Genomic DNA, 22,426 nt, shown 5'->3' with positions numbered 1-22,426 from the left:
AAAATGAAGGGAAACGTAAGGGTGGAAATACAAGGATGAGAATTGTTCTAAATTTGAGACGAGACGGGGTGAACCCAGAGAATGTTGCCTCGTGGGGAATATATGCGTCAAATGTGTTTATAGAAACGTACATAATTCAAAAAGCAAGTGTCTTATTATTATCATTACTATTACCATTACTATTATTATCATTACTATTATCATTGTTACTGTATACAGTTATCGAGAAAGAGCTCTTGTTATGAAAAACATTGCATTCAGTCAGTTTATACGAGTATACATAATTTTGTTATATTGAAATACTTCATTATTATTATTATCATTTTTTGCTAGGTCGAACATGGATCATGGTTTTCGAGACAGATGCAAACGACACGAGACGAGAAATTTCTCGAGTCTCTTGGGTAACACCATTGATGGAAATACAGAATAAAAGTCGTGCCTTAAAAATGTAAAATTAAGAAATAAAACAATCTATGAGGGTAATACAATAAATATCTACAATCAATTTTTATTATTTATTACCACAAGAGTACAGTGTCTTTATTCATATCATTTTTCAGTATAGTCATCCTGCTTTTCAATTCACCTGATCCATCGTTGCACAAGGTTTCCGATATCTTCTGCAAGAAGACTTGGTTGCTCAGCAAGCCACGAATGCGCTGCTTCCTTCATCTGTTGATCGGAACTGAATCTACGGCCTCTATGAGCATCTTTAAATGGATCAATCGGTTGGGAATCCGACGGGGAGAGAGTGGAACTGTACGTAGGATGCTCCAACACCTCGAAATGCAGCATCTGAAGAGTTTGAGCGGTTTAGGCGGCGGTATGTGGACGTACATTGTCATGCAACACAAGTACGCTATCCGACAATCGACCTCTCGTTTGTTGCAAATTGCAGACTACAATTGGCTTACCAGCATATTGCTGTATGTTTTATTGTTGACCCTTTCTCCAGGTTATGTGCCAGCAATAGCCCTTGTGAGTTCCAAAACACTGTGAGAATCACATTCCCTGCAGGTTTACTCTAAAATTTCTTTTTGACAGATGATCCACGGTGCTTCTGTTCCACACACTGATGTCTGCTCTTTGGTTCTAAGTGATGAATCCAAGTTTCATCTCCAGTGATGATTCTCACATGATTTCGCTTGTGCTTTTCATCGAGTTTTTCGGAATCCACGTCACATAGATTTTGTGAAAATTGAGCCTCTTTTGTATGATACCATATACAGAAGCATAAAAATCTGCATATGGGTCGCCACTTTACCAACAGTCACTCGTCTGTTATTCAGAATGAACGAACAAAGTTGTTGTTGACTCGAGTTTTCAATTTATTATTTTCCGATACATAAGAAAATTATATTTTTGCAATAATAAAAATTTCTCTTAATTCTGCATTAATTTTGCAGTAGTAAAAATTTCAATTGATAGTTGTATTTGTAGTATTTTCATAGAAGTTTTTATCTTTGTCATAACGATTCAGTTAGTATTTCGTGTTACATTTTTTCTTAGACGTTTTTAACTTCATGACGGTTCAATTGAATGATATATTTCTCTCAGGAATGTTGTGGCTAAAATTTCGACCAAACTTTTTGCGGTGTTTTTGCAAACACCCTGTACATCCGCGACAAGTTCACATCTACATACGTTACAAAAATTTACTTAAATCAGTTGTTATACGAGTCTCACCAAGACTTATTCTTAATTTTCCTCTTTTTGCGATTTCTGTGGAATAAATCTATTTCTTAAAAAACTTAAAAAGATGACAGATGTTGAGAGTGTCTGGTTCCCTTCCGTTGCAGACACTCTTCCCAACCCTTTCGACGAATTATGATATGATAAGATGTTTTCTTTTCTCCCTTTTAAATATAACTTCTTCGTTTTACTGTGAATCATCTTGCCATGTACAACCGTAGGTGCGGCCTCCTGACCTTAACACGGGTTAGTCTACCCCAATGTGTCGCTATTACTCACCATATCTGATACTAATGTTACCAAACCCTCTTAGAATATTACTCAGAGTATTCAATAAGATTCTATATTTAGCACTGACTCAATACAATTTTACAGCTGCTAAACTGACCTTTAAACTGAACACTGGTGGTGACTATGCGTCATCTTTTCTCATGTAATGTTGTGCAATATTAACCGGTTGTAGCTGGAACCCATGTCTGTATTCTATTTATTTTTTACTACGCGTTATGTTTGTGAGGGTGTGAGCATTGGAACATATCAGAGTCACTAGAATCGTCGCGAGCCTATCCTAAGTAAGATGAGATCATCCCCAGCCAATTAGAAGTCACCAAGTGGTCCAAACCATTACCTCATCAATAGGCAATCAACTTGTAAAGCATCATCTTTAACTATTGCACAATCTGATGCAATACGGACACACCTAAACCCAATCGACATAAAACCTCGGGATTGGGATCTCTCGAGATCATTACCGTCGACACACACGATGTGCGGGTAACCCGCGTCTTCGCCCTCTTTCTCCAAGGCAGGCAGGGCTCTACAACTCCTGCAGAGTTCAGAAACTTTATATTTTACTTAGAGAAGACTCTGGCCTATTGTCTAGGCAAGTATTTATAGTGGTGTAATTATTTCAACTCCTAGACATCTTACGCCTTGCTTATTTGATTATGCGAACTGTGGATTATGTGTGCGAATTCTATAAGTGCGAGATGGCCGCCACCACGCCCATTTCTGACAATTTGAGTTCTGTTCGCGTTTGGACTGTAAGTACTAAACTGTCTCTGGTCCATTCAGAGAGATGTTTTACATTTATTCACTATCGCCCTAAGTATTCTGAACTATTTCGTAAACTAAGTTATTTATCTCCGCACCGACTCTTTGTGAACATTGAACCATTTTCATTATGTCGACTTTGATATATGCTAATCATAAACGGATATCATGTGACAATACGGAGGGCAAGTAATTTCTCAGTATCCTTTTGTAATTTTGTGTTATGACTTCCGCCGGGTTCGATGCCTTATTGCGCCGTTCTCAGATTGAACGACCGGTCTTTTGTTAAGACAGTAGCCTCTGACCTTAGAGTCATAAAAAAATGCCGCTCTTTGTTCAGACCAATGCTATCGGTGTGATTCTTAGTGAAATTATCTAAATTATGTTTATTATGTTTGTTACATTTGTATTGTCTTATGAATCTCATAATTAACTGAGGGATTGAGTTAAGCGACTATTCGACGAGCTTTTTACCTTCCACGCAAAGATAGAGGTATTATTCTTAATATCAAAAGTTAAACAAAAAAGTCCTGCCGGTGGCTTCGCTCCGGGCCCGGTCCTGAGGTCCTGGCGTCGCTACAGGAATTTTCAATTTTGTAAAATGATGTGGGTATAGTTACATTCAACAACTTAATTTCTTTATGTTGTAACTTTGTTTTTAAGTATTAAATTTTTATATTTAGATGTTCTAATTTTGTTCTTGCATGTTGCATTTAATTTTTTTGCTTCATGTAGTTTTGTTTCGCATTAAATTATTTTTTTCATGTTCTATTTTTGTTTCTGCAAGTTGCATTTTAGATTTTGCGTGTTGTAATTTTGTTTCTGTGTTTACACTTTCGTTTTTGCATTAACATTTTCATTTCGGGATCTAACATTTCAATCTTTTAAAATGAGTTTTCAACTTCATAAAAACTATTCAGATAATAGTTCCATGTTGTATTTTAATTTTTTCATGTTCTACTTTTAGTTGTGCGTGCACTTGACATTTTCATTTCTCGTAGTAACAGTTAACTTTTTAAAACTAGTTTTCAACTTACTGAAAACGATTTAGTTAATAATTGCATTTTATACTTTTTTGTTTCTGTATTTTGCATTTTCACTTTTGCATGTTGTATTTTTGGTCTTACATGTTGCGTTTTCATATTTACACGTATTTTTGTTTTTGTATTTTCGCATTTAAACATTATTTTTCAATTATCATACTTCTTACATTTAACTTCTAAGTTTTTTTTTTTTTATTATGAACTTTTACAAGAAGAATTATTTTAATTCATGAAAATAGTAATAAACATTAGTTTACACATTGAAAATGAAATCTTTCAGTTTAACGTTTCGCTATTATGCACTTTAGGCTAAGAATAATGGATCACTAAGGCAACTGAATGATGATGAAAGAATTGGCGGAATGAGATTGTGCAAGGAAACAGGAGTACTCCGAGAAAACCCACGGAACAAATGTTCCACTACAAATTTACTTTACCATGTTCCCAACTAGAGACCCCACACAGCAAATGTAAGATGATGTTTGTAGGTGCATTATTGTTCAGTGAATTTAATGAAGTAAACAAAACATCTCTTGAAGGACTGATGGCAGCTTTGGACACCTCGCAATGAATACAAGAGACAGTGATGTATTATGAACTTCCGATTCCAATACCGTTAGGACAGCGAAATGTTAAGGGTTTCCTACATTCCGTGCTAACATCCTTTGAACGCGATCGGGGATAAAGATTACAATATGCATGGACTAGTTTTGGTGTAAATTATCTGTTCACATTGTTTTTTTTTCGGGAATATATCATGTAATACACGGGCACAGAACAAATTTGAGCAGTTAAATTATTTTGGTTAGGTGCATGCTGATAGAATAAATCCAGGATATCTTCCCACTTTTTGTAATTCTGGGCGCGATTAATTTTGATTAATAGTGTGCCGCGATCTGTAGAAAATCCTATAGTTTTAATCGCTCAAGAAAATCTTAACTTGAGAATTAATGAACAAGAACAAGAGTAGTAAAATGAAAATGTGGTTTAACAGTGGATGATTTCGAATTATAAACGAAATTATTAGCGATCACCAAAAAGAAACAGATGCGTATACCATTCAAAATTCAAGCTGAAAGTCGCGTTGAATCTAATAGTAATAATTGAACGTATTGATAACGTATGAATTGATATGAACATTTATGTGCATTAGAGAACAGTGGCGGATCCAGGACGGACTTCTGGGGGCGGTGGGTTGTAATACTGCTACTTAGAGCTACTTTTAAGAGTTTCAAACTCTGTGATGTTTATATATATAGACATGACAAGAAAAGAATGACAATGAAAGAAAGACAATGAAATTGGATAAAACTGTATAGATGATATACAACCCGTTATAAAATGCTTGCGAAACATTCAAAGCTGGGAAGTTGGGTCTCCTCAACTGGGCCTTCCGCTTATGTTCCTATCAATAACGTAAAGCTCGGGAAAATGTTGCAAACACAGAGATTTGTAAATTCAGAATTGCAAGAGAAAGCAGCTGTAGGTGCGATAATTTTATCTTAAAAGACATGAAATAGTGGTGAGGCTTACCGGAGAACATGATATACATAACTCGGATATAAAATACGAAATTTACCTTTGGAACTTGGTAAATTTCGTATTTTAGGAAGTGTTCCTGATTAGAAACCCAATTGCTTTTTATAATATGTATACATTTAAGTAACAGTAAAAATCATAAACCGTGCACGTTCCATATCGCCGCCGCAAATGTGTGTTCACTGATCCATTTAGGCATCAATTACTAGAGTACTAAATAGTATGAGAACTTCCTTTTGGGTAATTAAATGTTATTTCGATTCAACTAAGTAAATTCCATGGATGGCCAGTGTGGAAATAAGAATAATAACAATGATTCTTTAAATATTTCCATCGAGCTCAATAGCTTTCGCCACAACACTTAGCTAAACTACCCGGGAGAAATGATTTAATGTGTTTGCCACAGTCCATCGTATGGGGTGAAACAAAGCTTCAGAGTTGTAAAATGTTAAATAGTTTAACAAGAGAGACCGTCGATCGTTTATAAATAAAATTCTTGTAAGAAAGCAAGGATTAACGCAGGGATGCAAATAAGCAACAAAATTATAAACGCCCCAGAAAAAAACCTACTAGCCCACATCCCACAATAGAAATCATTTACTTACCTTCGGTATGATATTAAATATCCCCCGGCACCGATGAACCACTCCTCGCCCCGGGCGAGTGGGCTAGTGCTTATTTGCATCCCTGGATTAACGCCTAAAGTAAGAAGGATTACCAATTTAGTGATGTGGATTCATTACAATTTCATTTGTAAGTTGAATACATCCTTATTTATAAGATGAAGGAAAGCAAAAATCGAAGATTTAGAGTATGTTACACAGTAGATTCAACAGCAACCACTTTTTTCGAACAATTGCCTCCAAAATTCAAGTGCGTTTTATACTCGAAATTAATATAAAAATGTACAATGTTTGATTTAAAATTCTCGCTAGTCTTAAAAGTGGCCTATATTTTTGATACCGGGGAAACCTATCTCTATCTGGCAACATTGGATTTAATTGGCAGCAGCAGTGCACCGATGCGACGAACATGAGTTGCGGGGACTAAAATATACAGACCTTTTAATTGATTAAAATTATGGTGTCTCTTATAGTCTGTAAAATACGGCAGATCCATGTATGATAGAGTTTCAATGTGAACAGAACGATAAATTAAAACCAACTAAGTAATCTTTGCTGGTTTGTTGGCTCGTAAAGAAAATTAAAGAATCCATTTGATACATATTGTTTTTTTCTACTTACCTGTGGAGCTGGATAGACGGCAAATTCCAAAATACTCATTCGAGGATAATCCATTCGGAGTCGTTCTAACAGAAGAGCAGTGAATCCAGATCCAGTGCCACCTCCAAATGATCGAAATATGAAGAAGCCTTGCAAAGATGGACACATATCAGCTAATCTACGAATTCTATCCAATATTAAATCCACCATCTCCCTTCCGATCGTGTAGTAACCTCTGGCATAGTTGTTCGCAGCATCTTCTTTCCCACTGATCAATGTTTCTGGATGGAACAGATGGCGATATGTGCCTGTTCGGACTTCATCTGTACAAAATAAGTACATAAATAAATCTTAATTTATCTCACAACAGGAAATAGGTTATTTGTGTTTAGAGCAGTAGCGGCGCTACAGGGGGCGAGGTGGGGCAACTGCCACGCCAATATTTTTCTTGCTCCACCTTAGCCCCCATTTTCTATGTACAAACGGTGAATAATAATGATATGTACAGTCGATAATAATAATATTCAAAGCAAAACAAGTGTGGTTTTGCCTCGCCTCCCGAAAATTTTTATTACCTACCCTCTTGCCCCCCTTCTATTACGAGCGTAGGGCCGCCACTGGTTTATGGACAGATATTATTCAATCTCTCTCTGCACGAACCCTCTACAGTTGTGCAGATAATCTTAATTATACTTTACTAAAACATTAGAAATAAAAGTATATGAAAAGTAATATGTTTCCTTAACCTGTTAACATGTATGTTTATTGATGTATATGCGAATCACTATTATTACAAGCTGTTTGTCACGTAAATTTTGTTAAAATATTTTATAACAATTGGGAACATTGTCCCAAAATGTGGAGGCTTACAACATTTTAAGGCTTTATCTTCACAAGTATTTATATAAATAAAACTTTAACTTAAATGAATTTCACATCGAACCGTAGTCTTCTGATTTCCAACCTGAACGTTTCATAGCCAACAAAGTCATTGTGACTAAACAACAATTTATAACACTATGACTTTATAGAACTTTAGTTAAAGATCAAGCTACTGTCTAAAAGATGAGACTACATATTGAATACAAAATCCAATGACTGGTACACTCCGCATCAAAAAAATTGCGACACCTAACGCCGTGCAGCTAGGCCACCCAATATACACCTTCTTATCCCATAATCGTGTCTGGTAAAGAGACTACCTCTTTCTCTTCCGTACTAAAATTAGCTAACAACATCAACACAATTCTAATTTCAAACTACACATGTATTAGTATACCGAGAGAAACAAGATTCATAAGTTAATTTAGGGAGAAACTGAAACACACACAATGAAAAATTGAAACCAATAATTGTCTATTACACAGAGGTTCAGAAATTAGGCAAAGAGAGAGTGAGAGAGAAGGCTAGAGAAGAAGAAAAAGAAAAGGGAGAACAGATAAAAATGTGGAATTTTTACCTTAGAAAGAAAAGAACCTAACATTATAAAGTTCCGTTACCAGAAATCCAACAGTAATATAGAAATAACGTTTGATTTTATATATTTTTCATGACTATTCGAATATATAAAGGATGCTTGAAACATTTATTAAGTCACTTTCAAAAAGGATAACATATTCAATTTCCAGTAGAACTGTAGATCTCCAGACACATCTAAGATAATGTCAAGTTTAACGCAATGCTTTGTTTCCCCGTGGTTCGGTTGTAAATTCGGTAGTGTTCGTGGATGTACTGATGCAAACTACATTCTAATAAACCCAGTAGGTAGCGTAGGTCATATCTTCCATTCCAGACTACTAATGCAAAGTGAACATAAAAAGAAGAAAGAAACGAAAAGATAAAGAAAAAAGAAAGATAAAATTGAATGTGTCACCGTCCTACAGCTCATTTTTTTGCAATTTAAAAGAAACATTGAGAAAATAGATTTATTCTGAACTTTATTAATCAACCCTCGAATAAACCCAAATGTTCTAGAAACTCTTTGTCATCGCTTTGGAATGTCTGTTCATCTGTGTTAGTAGACTTCCGTTAGATTTCGTAACCATATACGGACATACGACGCAGAAACAACGACTCTCTTTGTGAACGTTTTCTAACTCCGGAAAATCGGGAAAGTCGCAAAACATTTTACTTCTCTTCAGTGCTCAACGCTGATTTGATTATTTAAAATGGCCGCACTTCTTCAGCCAAAGAGTGTGAACTTATTATCATGCGTCATCATCGTAGAGCTCCACACCCGAAAACATGTATATGATAGCGAACTGGACAAAGCTCTCAGTCTGCAGTGGACAATTTGAGGGAGCCTTCTTACTCTCAGTTTTCGCGTCGTAGCGCGCCCTCCTCCGAAGAGCAGCGTACCCTGCTGCTTAGAATGTAGCCCGTTCGTTTCGAGTTGTAGCTTGTTTGTGACAAAGAAGCCTGAACTATCAGTTTAATAATTCATACATCAGTGTTAAAAATTAAACGTTTGTTATATTATTAGTCAAGTGAAATCCTTTATTATTGTGAACGTAAGCGGAGCTTTAAAATACGACTTGATTGAGGTCATAAAGTTGACAACAAACACACAGCGTCATTCGGAATAATTAGTGGAGAAGACACGAGTGGGACTCAATCCTAAAACTTCAGCTTCAGGAGTAGTGCAGGACATCAAAGACGCAGCATCAACAGGCTAGCCGAAGAAACACGTGAGTTCATTATTTCATGCCACCTTGTCGTCTATAATCAAAGCCACGCCACTATCGTGTCAATAGTATTAAATTGTTAATGGTAAAGATATTGGAAATATAAAAACGTGTGATCTTTGTACTCTTATAGTAACATTATATTTCTTTTATTAAAAAGTAGCTTTGTCATTTGTTAGATGTTTAATATTTAATTTTCTCTATACGTGTAGCTTAACAATAGTCCTTACGTTGCTTGCATTTTCATTTACCATGCTCCCAGTCATCGTAAGTGAAACTGTAGGCATGGGAAAATAATCGTTTACGTCATGGCGTAACTGGGAATCATAATTAAGAAAAGGGGATATATGAGAAATGAAAGTTGTTCCGAACCACGACGTAAATAACGATTACAAATGAGTGCTATTTTACTGCTAATATTTTATCAGAAATATCCTATATTAAAAGTCCAAACCGTATCATAATGAAAAGTTACAAATGCTCAAATGGAAAATTAGATGTTCCTTATAGATGTAGCAGACCTTGCATGTTTCAAATTTCAACGTGAATAAATCATATTGAATTATAGGATGGAAACTAATTTGTGTCGAACTAGTTAAAATAAATTGTTGTTTTCAAATAACCAAAGAGGTTGCCATTTTCTAGTCTTTTCCGAAGATTTATCTGTTCAAAACATCCAGCATCGATTTCGTCTCTTGCGGATATAAGGCAATTTGAACAAATAGAATGATCACGCTAGAGCTCAAACGGATCATCGTGTCAGTCGGATGAAGTTGGTTAGGTTACGAACCACAAATGGGCCAAGGATTAAAACCCGTAGTGACCCGGTAATTCGACTGAGACACGGTAATCCAGAGGATAAAAAAGAGATGTTACTTATTCCCTTGCGTTTAAACAATATTTCTGTCAGAGATGACCAGGACGAAATGTTTTCCGCAGAACACGAAAAACACGACGCCAAAGTTCCCAATTATTTAGATTTTCTTGCTCCGTTTTAACTTTGGAACACGCACACTTACATGAAGTGCTTGTGTGTGTGAGAGAGAGTGGGGAGAAGTGAAAGATACAAAGACAGGATAAGGTAACGTCAAGAAAGAGAGAGAGGGGGACGAATATAAATATGAAACATACTTATTATTACAGTATATGATATGGAACGCACACACTGTTTACTCGAATTATCGTCAGTGATGCCTTGTAAGTTCTCCAATAGAAGATGAATCTCTGTTTGCAGCCATTATTTTATGCAAAAATCATACTACCTGATGGGGAATCGAACCTAGGTTTCCATTTGAAAGTCTAGCACTTTACCATTACATCACCGATTGCTTTACCCAAACTTTATTTAAAGGAGCAGTTCGAGCTAAAAACAAGTTTGGTGCAATAGAAAGAGAAACAAAAAAATAAGAGACCCGTATTTTTTATATCTTGATAGGCCGTCTCGTTCAGCTTCTACAGGTATTTGTTTTGATGAATCGTAAATGGTGACGTCATGGGTGGGATACGCGAGAAACTCAATGTGAGTCAGCAACCACTCCCTTGTACGCAGCTGATAAACCTTTAATAGTGCATTGGATTTAATAGATTGTGTTTTGGATTTGTTAGCAGTCTTGCTCTGTGTTGAATTCTTGAGGCAAGTTTTATGTTAGTTGTTTTTCCTATAGCATTAGTATAAAAAAGAGTAGAGAGAGAGCAGTAATTACGTTTGTTGTGCGAAACAGTGTTTCTTCCAGACATGTTTTTACGGTGGCACTGTCTCCCGGAGCTCGGAGAGATTCCCCCGGAGGAGACCAAAATAATACGTCTATAATATAATAAATATAATAGTACTGTGTAAAAATAATGCGCCTCTCCGAATACTAAGTGTCCGCCCCCCCGGATTTTTTAAATGAAAGAAACACTAGTAGAAAACACGTGTTAGTACAGCGTGTGCTGTGTCTGTGAAGTAGAAATGCCTAACATCTGCTGTGTTTTCGGTTGTAATTCTTGTGCAATTGAAGCTGAGGACGTAAAGTATCTTTTCTTACGTTCCTAAGTCGTGAGAAATCACCAGATCGATATAAATTATGGCCCAAGAAAATCAATGGGAAAAAAATGTACCAAATAAAATCATTCGTCTTCCAGACATCTTGAAGAGCCTGCCTTCGAGAAGTCAAGTTTACTGAAAGAAAAGTTAATGCAAGTGGCGGATCTAGACTGGGGCCGGGGGCCTATGCCCCCCAGTTTTTGAGTGACAAAATTGATTTAAGCTATTATTTAGATATTTTTTTAGTTTTTAGTAAACATGATAGTCTGGGTTCTGACTCCCCCCTGAGTTTTTACCGTCTAGATCCACTTCTGGCTAATGCCAGGAGAATTATTTACACGCAAACTGAGAAAGAATGCTGTTCCAAGTATACTATTGAAAGGTTTAAAATCCGAGCCATTGAACAAGCACCGATCAATGTCCAGTTACAAACGTACAAAAATCGCACAAAACGCAATTGATGGTTGTAGTCAAGACGAGGCATTAGAGGGTAATAGAGACGATGTCACTCATGATTCTGAAGATACTGCTTTAGAAATAAGCTATACAATGTGAATTAGGGAGTGAAATATACCTTGTAGAAGGAATCAGTGACGATGACTGTTCCTCAAGACATTGATCCATCGTTTAATTTTTCTGTATCATGTGACAATGATGATGAAACGGGTGATGAGAGTTGTTCCGCGGACAGCTATGAGAATAAAAGAAATTTAACCGGTGAAGTGTTTTTCGTATTCTGGCAAACTTTACAGGTGTTATTTCATTTTTGCCTCATATGTTACGCTCCTGCACATACCTTGAAGCACAAAATTATAGGGTCAGCGTTAAAAATTGCAACAAAACGTGAAAATGAACATACTTATGTTTGGGAATCGGAAGAATGATGAAAGAAAAGGTACTTAGGTGTTGCAGCAATCTCGTCCGCCATCTATTTACATATTGGTTTCGATTTTTTTTTGAAACGCTGAACTCATGCTTTATAGGATACCTTTTATAATATTATAAAAACGTTTGTACAGCCCACCATCAGATATAATTCTCTACATGCAGATTGTAAGTCTTCGCAATCAGTTCTGGAAAAGGAAACCGCACTTAGAACGTGCCACCGCACCTCTCACAAACGAAATGCTTGGCACTGTGTAGTATGTAAGCCTGCTCTCGCTCCTTGCCCACCTATGACGTCATCACAAAATCTTTCTTCCTCTGTTACTCGCTAACGATTGAACGTATCGCGATCAAACAAACACCATTCCTTTTAGAATTTTCAACTCTACAAATGGAAACAAATTGTAAAAAATGCATTTTAAGTCGAACTGCTCCTTTAACAAATTGTGTAGTGTTTCTTTCTGAGAACGATAACACAAAGTGCATACTGCAGATCAATGATGTTTGGAATGTCCTGGTAATTCCCTTGCCCTTTCCCAAACAACATTCGTAAATCGTCTCTATCATGATATAGGTGTTTGCTTCCACATTCCTACGTATTGCTTGTCCAGTATGATAAGTCGATTCTTCACAATCACTTTCTAAAAATTCAACTTTGGCGTGAACAGGATTTGAACCTATGTTATATAGACGTAATATTGATAAGGCTATTACGTTATTCCTACACTATCACTACACTATCATGACACCTTAAACTACATGCCAAATATTACTTACTTTAGCCCTGATCTTTGGAACGAACCGACTTCTTCCTGTAATGTTATTTACACCAAAGTGCACAACGAAATTCATTTATTCGATGGCCTAGAGAGAAATTAGTGCCCACTAATAAAGGAAATAAAATACAATCCAGCAAAACATACAGAAATAAAACATATTTTGCAGTAATATCGCCGTGCAAGTTCAAAAGTACGTGAATAATAATAATAATAATAATAATAATAATAATAATAATAATAATAATAATAATAAATGTTCACATTCACAATATAGTTGTCAGTTATTATTATTATTATTATTGCTAGGATCAATCACCAGCTTCGCTGGGTTAAATTGAGAAAAAATAGTAATATGTTCCGTTACTCAGTCACTTCTTACTATCACTGAAGCGTTCTTTGATATCGGTCATTTTGGATTAGTTTTTATATCCCCTCCCCTCCCTATGTTGTGGGGCGCGGCATCTGCAGAGTTATTGTTCATCTCAGGGAGACGCAAAACTATGAATTCGACACTGATACTTGTTATTTCGATCATTTTTATATTTCTCCCTTCCTCCAAGTTGTTCTGCTGAATTTGGATTAAAATAGCATCAGATGTGTCACTGTTAATCTCAGCGGCTCCAAAAACTATAGATTCGCCACTAATATAGGTCATTTTTCCTTCTTTTTTAAATGTTGCTCCCCGTTCCCCTCCCTTAAGTTACACCGTCAAAGTGATATGACAGAAACCATTTCAGGTTCGAACTTCATCTAGGTTGAAAATTTGATCGAGGTTGTTTTGGTGGTTCAAGAGTCATTCAGGTTTATTTATTTTATATATCTCCCTCTCCCATTCTCCTCCCCAAATTCTCCCGTGAAAGTGAAATGATAAAAATCATCTCAGGTCTGAACCTCAACTATGTTAAAAATTTGATCGAGATTGATTGTTTGGTTCAAGAGTTACCAAGTTTTATTTATTCTTTTTAACTCATCCCTCCTCTCACAACTAAGTTATATCGTCAAAGAAGATAGAAAAATACTATCTTAATCCCGAACATCATCAATGTGGAAAATTTGATCGAGATCGGTCGGGTGGTTCAAGAGTGATGAAGTCACAAAGACAGTCACTTTCATTTTCATTTTTTTACATATATATATATATCTCCCTCTCTCCGGCCCCTGCGTTGCACCGTCAAACTGAAATGATAAAAGTCGTCCCAGATCCGAACCTTATCTGTGTTGAAAGTTTGATAGAGATCAGTCTTGTGATTCAAGAATTATTAATAGTTTTAGTCATTTTCATATATCTCCCCTCCTCCTTCCCCTAAGTTCTATCGTTAAAATGAAATGATAAAAAAGCTTCCCAGGCCCGAATCTTCTCAATGTTTAAAATTTGATCGAGATGTGTCGTTTGGTTCAAGAGATTAGGAGCCACAAACCTAGTTACTTTCAATTGTATGATATAGGTTATTATTATTATTATTATTATTATTATTAGCATTATTATAATTATTATTAATATTAATATTATTATTTGCGTACTTTCGACTTGCATGTTGAAATTACTGCATATGTTTTTATTTCTGTAATTTTTTCTGGCTTGTATGTCATTTCCTTTATAAGTCGGCACTAATTTCTCTCCAGGTCGTCGAATAAATGAATTTCATTATGCACTTTGATGTAAATAACCTTACAGGAAGAAGCCGGTTCATTCCAAAGATCAGGGCTAAAGTAAGTAATATTTGGCATGTAGTTTGTGTCATAATAGTGTAGGGGTAACGTAATGGCTTTATGAATAATACACCTATATAACATAGATTCAAATCCTGTTCACGTCAAAGATGTTTTTTAGAAAGTGATTGTGAAGAATCGACTTATCATATTGGACAAGCAATATGTAAGAATGTGGAAGCAAATACCTATATCATGATAGAGACGATTTACGAATGTTGTTTGGGAAAGGGCAAGGGAATTACCAGGACATTCCGAACACATTGATTTGCAGTATACACTTTAAGTGTTATCGTTCTCAGAAAGAATCACTACACAATTTCTTAAATAAAGTTTGGGTAAAGCAATCGGTGATGTAGTGGTAAAGTGCTAGACTTTCAAATGGAAACCTAGGTTCGATTCCCCATCAGGTAGTATGATTTTTTCGCATAAAATAATGACTGCAAACAGATTCATCTTCTATTTGAGAATTACAAGGCATCACTGACGATAAGTCGAGTAAACAGTGTGTGCGTTCCATAACATATACTGTAATAATAAGTATGTTTCATATTTATATTCGTCCCCCTCTCTCTCTTTCTTGACGTTACCTTATCCTGTCTTTGTATCTTTCACTTCTCCCCACTCTCTCTCACACACACAAGCACTTCATGTAAGTGTGCGTGTTCCAAAGTTAAAACGGAGCAAGAAAATCTAATTACTTGGGAACTTTGGCGTCGTGTTTTTCGTGTTCTGCGGAAAACATTTCGTCCTGGTCATCTCTGACAGAAATATTGTTTAAACGCAAGGGAATAAGTAAAATCTCTTTTTTATCCTCTGGATTACCGTGTCTCAGTCGAATTACCGGGTCACTACGGGTTTTAATCCTTGGCCCATTTGTGGTTCGTAACCTAACCAACTTCATCCGACTGACACGATGATCCGTTTGAGCTCTAGCGTGATCATTCTATTTGTTCAAATTGCGTTATATCCGCAAGAGACGAAATGGATGCTGGATGTTCTGAACAGATAAATCCTCGGAAAAGACTAGAAAATGGTAACCGATTTGGTTATTTGAAAACAAAATTTTATTTATACTAGTTCGCATAAAACTTGTTTCCATCCTATAATTCAATGTGATTTATTCACGTTGAAATTTGAAACATGCTACATCCATGAGGAACATAAACTTTCCCTTCGAACATTTGTAACTTTTCATTACGATACAGTTTGGACTTTAATATAGGATATTTCTGATATAAATTTAGAATTAAAACAGCACTCATTCAATTTTTTCTTTCTTTCTTTTTCTTTTTGTTTCGGTTTTTTGTGGTTTTTTTTCAGTTTGCATTAGTAGTCTGAAATGGAGGATACGTTCAACTGGGTCAATTTATTTTATTCTCTTATTTGTAGTTTGCCACACTGATATATTTGTAACAAAATTGATGTTTGGTCCAACGCATTTCTAATGCGCATCCACCCCAACGACCAACTTTTTTGGGTTGCCTACTATTGCATGAAAGGGAGAATTTCAAGTGGTAATGTACTTTAGGAGTCCTGTATACAATTGCGATGAGAACTTTTTCGTATAGCACTCGCTTCTTCACTTCACAAGCTACGTATAACCTTTGTCAGTAACTCAACATTTATGCTTACGGTTAAGTATACGATCAGCTCAATTGTGCATCTCAAATACCATAACTTAATAAAACATCATGAAATACAATCAATATATTAATGTATTGCAGAGACTTACCTATAACTGTAGGCTCTAGGTCAGCAAACAACACTCGAGGAACGCATTTTCCAGCCCCAGATATGGAAAAGAAGGCATTATAGTTGTCCTCACGTCCATAGCCTTGGTCCCAGGCAAATCTGCCATCAGGATAGATTCCATGCTCCAGACAGAACAACTCCCAGCATGCATTACCGAGTTGAACTCCCGCTTGGCCTAAGTGGATGGAAACGACTTCTCGCTGTGAAAGTAGAGTAAACATTTTCAGCACAATTTTGATCCAAAATCTAATTAATAAGAATGAAAAAGAAACTGGATAATTATGATATGTTTCTTACTACTGATAAAAATATAAGAATAGGGTAAAATCTGACATTACCGTAGTTCTATGTAACTTCAAAAATAAAAATATAAGCTCACATTTAAATCATTTTCCAGTTATTACATATTGTAATAATGCTGACGTGTAACCTCATGTCGAACGTCTATAAGTCCCGCGTTTCCTTTTCTACAAACCATTAGCGTAACTGGGATATTTTCGTAGGGAGGCCCGATGCCCCTTTGTTCTGAAAATTGGAAGAATCTATTAAAACCTCTTGCCATATTTTTTTTCTAAATTTCCCTCTAGTATCCCCCTACTCATTATAATCTCTTTAAGCTATTTAGTTCTGGTAACACGACACTGTCATGTAACAGTTCATTGAAAATTTGCTTAAAATTGTATATTTCCTATGTTCGGTTGCTAATAAATAACTACGTACAAGCTACTCTAATTATGAAAACTCATAATTTTGTATTACTGTTTTACTCCTGCAATTCTGAGTGAAAATACATTATTCGTAAACGTTAACTACCATGTTCTCAGTTTACTCTTACATCTAATAGAAACACAAATAAATATTCAAGTAATAATATAATTTAAAATTATAACTTTTTAAAAATTAGTCATCGACTAATATTTATTCATTTCTGTATTTAAAGTAGAGTTTAAAATCTTTTCATTTTAAGTTTTACAATAAATCGTTGTCGTTTACTAGTGTTGCAGGTTAACACAAACCATAGCGAACAAAGAAATACAATCATTTTTATACACAAAACATTTTTAACTAAAAGGAAAATAATGGTATGTAAAACTACCAAATTGGAGAAATATAGTTGGCTAACTTCCTGTACAACCTAAATATTTTTTTTAAAAAATGCGATTAGAAGAAAAACAGATCAATAATACGGGAGAAGACGACTTGCAGACGGACTTGAGGGACTAGCTTCTCTATAAAAGGTGAGTAGATGGGGGTCACCTGACTCACACTACCATAAAATTCGACCTATTTAATACAGCAAAGAATACATACCACCAGGGCGCTTTAAATTACAAGTGGTGCACCTTCCATAAGACCCCGTAGTTAGGCTCAAATAGTTCCAAATTCCAACACCATGCGGCGCGCCGTTCGTTTGGTGAAAACAGAGGGAAAACAAAGTATATACTACGTGTAAGTTTAGTGCCGGTGAGGTTCTTGTGTGAGTTTTAAAATAATTTGAAATACATAAGTCTTTTTTATCATGCCAGGTTGTTTTGTGCCAGGTTGTAAGTCAGGACATACTAAAGGCGATGGTAGGCATTTTTTTAGACCTCCAAAAGATTGTTTAGACGAGTGGAACAGAAAAATTCCTAGAAGTGACCGTGCGTTAACTCTGAATGACCGTGTTTGTGATATACATTTCAGTGATGACATGTTAGTGAAAGTAGATTCTTTTACAGTAGAAGAGAAACTAGTGGAAATAAAACGTGACAAATGGAAACTAACCCCAATTGCTGTGCCGCATAATTTTCCCGGGATTCCAAGCTATTTAAGTTTCAACCCGCGTAAACGAAAAAACCCCTCTAAACGTCGGCGCCCCCCTTCTCCCCCGAAGGAAAAGAAATCGGAAGTAATTTTGAACCCAAAACCAGATAGTGCGACACCAGTAGTTTATAGTGCTGAAGAAAGCTCAAGTGCAAGTAATTCAAATAACCTTGCAAAGGAAGTAATGCATCTTCGTAGAGAAGTGAAACGATTAAAACACATGCTCACTCGAAACCAGAAGAAGCGACGTAATCACATCAAAGAAACTGAAAAATTACGAACTATTATAAGACAGTACAAAACGGAAAGACTACCGGACAAACAAAAACTAGTCGTTCGTACCATGACAAAGAAGAATGAATCAAAGAAATGCGGAATGCGCTATGAATCAGAATTCATTTTGGAAAGTTTGCTTTTTTAATAAAATCAAGGAAAGGATATGAACATTGTGCGAATCATCAATTGTTACCGTTGCCTTCCGTTTCTTTACTACGTAAATTATTGCGCGGTCGCAAGTGTAATTATGGCATAAATCCTCATGCTCTCTCAGCTATAGCTAAGGACATGGAAGATAGTGATGAAAATGGTCGTAATTGTGCTCTGATTTTTTATGAAGTAAAATTACGTGAGAATATTAGATACAATTCCAGCAAGTGTAGTTTCGATGGTTTTGTGAACATGGGTGAATTCACGAAAGAAGAAGATAAGAATGTTTTAGGCGACCATGCTTTAGTATTTTTTCTCGCTCCTCTTATGAAATCGTGGGTGCAACCCATTGCAATTTACTTAAGCAAGAATGCCACTGATGGTTATACACTTGCAAAAATCATCTTACAAGTGATTATCCAATTAGAAAATAATAACGTCAGGGTAATGGCATTCACATGCGATGCTAACCAAACAAAAAGGCTTGGAAAAATTTAGGAATATCAGGAAACTTATACAATATAAGGAATTTCATTTCTAATCCCTGCGATGCCAATAGACAAATTTTTGCAATGGGAGACATTTGTCATATCACCAAATGTTTTAGGAATAATTTTCAAAATTTTGGAAGTGTAATTTACAATGGTCGTTCTGTGCGGTTTGATTACTACAGAAAACTATATGATTCCGAGACCAAATCACACACTAGTAAGAGAGTAGTTCCGAAATTAACTTCTTCTCACATAAACCCTAAGGCATTTCAGAAGATGAGTGTAAAATTAGCCACACAGCTTTTCAGTAGAACAGTTGCATCACGTATGAAATTTTACCGAGAACTTGGAGTGCCCGGCTTCGAAAGCAGCGAAGATACAGAGTTATTCACGCAAGACATAAATCAAGTTTTTGACGCATTGAATTCCAAACGCCCAATAGAAGGACTTCGGAAAGGAGACAAACTTCACAATGTATTCATACGTTTCTTCCAAATTCTTCAGCGTTCAGACAACACCTTTGCATCCAAACAAACTTTAGAATCTCTTCGAGTGACAGTTAAAAGCACTAATGAATTGTGTGAATTGCTTTGGTCCTCAGGCTACAAATATGTTTTAACAGCTAAATTTTACCAAGATCCTGCTGAAAGACATTTTGGTCTTATACGTGGTTTGAGTAGTGATGATCATCCGACATCAATTGATTTCTTCCACCTTCACCTGCTTCAGTCCATATACGTACCCGTGAAAGAAGCACTTTCTTTAAAAGCAAACTGTGAAGATTCCGTTGATGGAAAGTTAACATCCTTTACGCATCAGATAAGATCTATGGCTCAAATGGAGATAAACAAAAGCAAGGAAATAAAGGAAGGCATTCAAGACCACATAAAGAAGTCAATTACACTAACTGACATTGAACCGGAATTAGACCCTTTTAATTTATCCGCTAGTGATCAGAGCACAACCGCAAGGGGGAATAATGTAATTTATTATTTGTGTGGTTACTTGTTTCACAGTGCAAGTAAACAACTTGTTTCGTGCAAAAATTGCTTGGCATCTTTGCAAAGTGACTCTGAATCTCCAAGCGATACAAATGCCGTTCATATTCTTACTCGGTTAAAAGACTTTGGGGGCAACGATTATAGTTACCTCAAATACCCCTCTGTAGCATTTTATGATGTAATAAGACACGTCGACAAGGTGTTGGAACAGAAACTACAAAAAGAAGACGCACTTTGGGGTGACGCACTTTCTGATTGTGTTCAAATGTTGTACGAAATACCAGTGTTCCGAAATTTATGTTGTTCAGAGGATCATCTATTCATGTATTTACCAAAGTTAGTATTCCACTACATTAAGTGTCGTTTCATTTTTCGCGCGAAAGAAATGTCAAGGGAAAAAAGATCTGCATCAGTTGCAAAATCCGCGAGAAAATTGACAAAACTTTCCTCCAGCTAGAGTAAGTAGAATTTCTTAAAACATTTGCCTTTTTAAATTTAAATTTAAAATTTCTTTTCTACATACTGAGCTTCAGTTTGTTATTTTGAAAAGTGTAAATGAATTTTTATGGATACTATTTCTTTTTTCATCTAGTGTGTGCATATGGGCAAAAATATTTACTTGTTTTTCTTGCGCTACGCAATGGATTTTCTGGCATTTCAGTTTCTCTTTCACCAAACAGCACTAGCACCACCAAGCGGCAGAAACATTTTACTTCCCCAGTTCCACCACTTATAAGTTAAAGCGCCCTGATACCACTATCAAACAGTAACAGGAGTATATTCGTTCCATTTTATCAACCCCTATGTAACATAGCAGAAATTACTCAAGCATTCGTCAAGTACTACATGTTCCAAAAGTACTGACCATCGAGAACAAAGATAAAATATTTAAATCCGAATAACTCGAAAACGGGGCAAACATATTGAGGTGCTGTTTCCACATGTAATAATAAGTCATGAACTACTACATGTCACAAAGTTATTGACCATCGAGGTCATAGGTCAAATATTTGGACCAAAATAACTCGTAAACGGAACCACATATTCAGGCGCTGTTTCCACATTCAGTAATAGGTCACCAACTACTACATGTCCAAAAAGTACTGACCATCGAGGTCAAAGGTCAAATATTTAAACCCAATAACTCCTAAACGGATCCACATATTGAGTAGGTGTTTCCACATTTACTAACAGGTCACCAAGCACTACATGTTCCGAAAGTATTGAACATCGAGGCTAAAGGTCAAATATTTAAACCCGAATAACTCAAAAACGGTGCAACACATTGAGGTGTTGTTTCAACATTTAGTAATAGGTCATCAACTACTACATGTCCCAAAAGTACTGACTATCGAGGTCAAAGGTCAAATATTTAAACTAATAGTAAACGGAGCCACATATTGATAAAATATTTAAACATTTAACGGAACCACATATTCAGGCGCTGTTTCCACATTCAGTAATAGCTCACGAAATATTACATGTCCCAAAAGTTCTGATTATCGAGGTCAAACGTCAAATATTTAAACTTGAATAACTCGTAAGCGAAACAACACATTGAGGTGCTGTTTCCACATTTAGTAGTAGATCATCAACTACTACACGTTCCAAAAGTATCGAGGTCAAAGGTCTAATACTTAAACCCGAATGACTCGCAAACGGAACAACGTATTGAGATGTTTTTTCCACATTACTAATAGGTCATCAACTGCTACATGTCCCAAAAGTACCGACCATCGAGGTCCAAGGAACAAATATTTAAACCCGAATGACTCGTAAATGAAGCCACATTTGAGGTGCTGTTTCCAAATTTAGTAATGGGTCATAAAGTACTGACAATCCAGGTCAAGGTTAACTATTTAACCCTTAATAAGTTGTAAACAGAGCGATGGATAAATTTATGACCTATTCAGTTTCGTACCAACGAAAAAAAGCGAAGAGGGGTCATTTTAACAGGCTCGGTATTTTATACCTATTGTACTATTTAAACAAACGAAAGGATAAATTTGTACCAACTAGAAGAAAAACTGAAGAAATGCAATTTTAACTAGCTGAATATTTATACCATTTTGTACTACTCAAATAAACGAAGGAATAAATTTGATTAACCTATTCGATTTTGTACCACCATTTTAACTAGCTCTGAATTTCTATACCTTTTTGTGCTATTCAAATAAAGGAAGGAATAAATTTATACTAACCAGAAAAAGCGAAGAAGTTTCATTTTAACTAACTCAGAATCTTATATCATTTCGTAATACTGAAATAAACGAAGGAATAAATTTATGTGACCTATTCAGTTTTGTAGCAAGC

General features: G+C 35.9%; 1 protein-coding gene across 3 annotated transcripts in view; it reads right to left on the bottom strand.

Annotated features, from left to right (window-relative positions):
- LOC145688368 (tubulin alpha-1 chain-like) overlaps positions 1-22,426 on the bottom strand; it is an 86,226-nt gene that overhangs the window by 24,660 nt on the left and 39,140 nt on the right. For 2 of the 3 annotated variants that reach the window (XM_081762535.1, XM_081762543.1), the window contains exons 3-4: positions 16,373-16,592; positions 6,575-6,876 (exon numbers count right to left, since the gene is read on the bottom strand). In XM_081762535.1, coding sequence (XP_081618661.1) covers positions 6,575-6,876; positions 16,373-16,592 — 522 coding nt within the window. Of the gene's footprint in view, positions 1-6,574; positions 6,877-16,372; positions 16,614-22,426 lie in introns of those variants that run through there. The other variant, XM_081762525.1, reaches the window with a different exon arrangement.

This window comes from Thermobia domestica, chromosome 1 (assembly GCF_964235325.1).
Source record: "Thermobia domestica chromosome 1, izTheDome1.hap1.1, whole genome shotgun sequence".
Classification (NCBI taxonomy): Eukaryota; Metazoa; Arthropoda; class Insecta; order Zygentoma; family Lepismatidae; genus Thermobia; species Thermobia domestica.
This window is presented reverse-complemented; position numbering and strand designations above follow the sequence as displayed.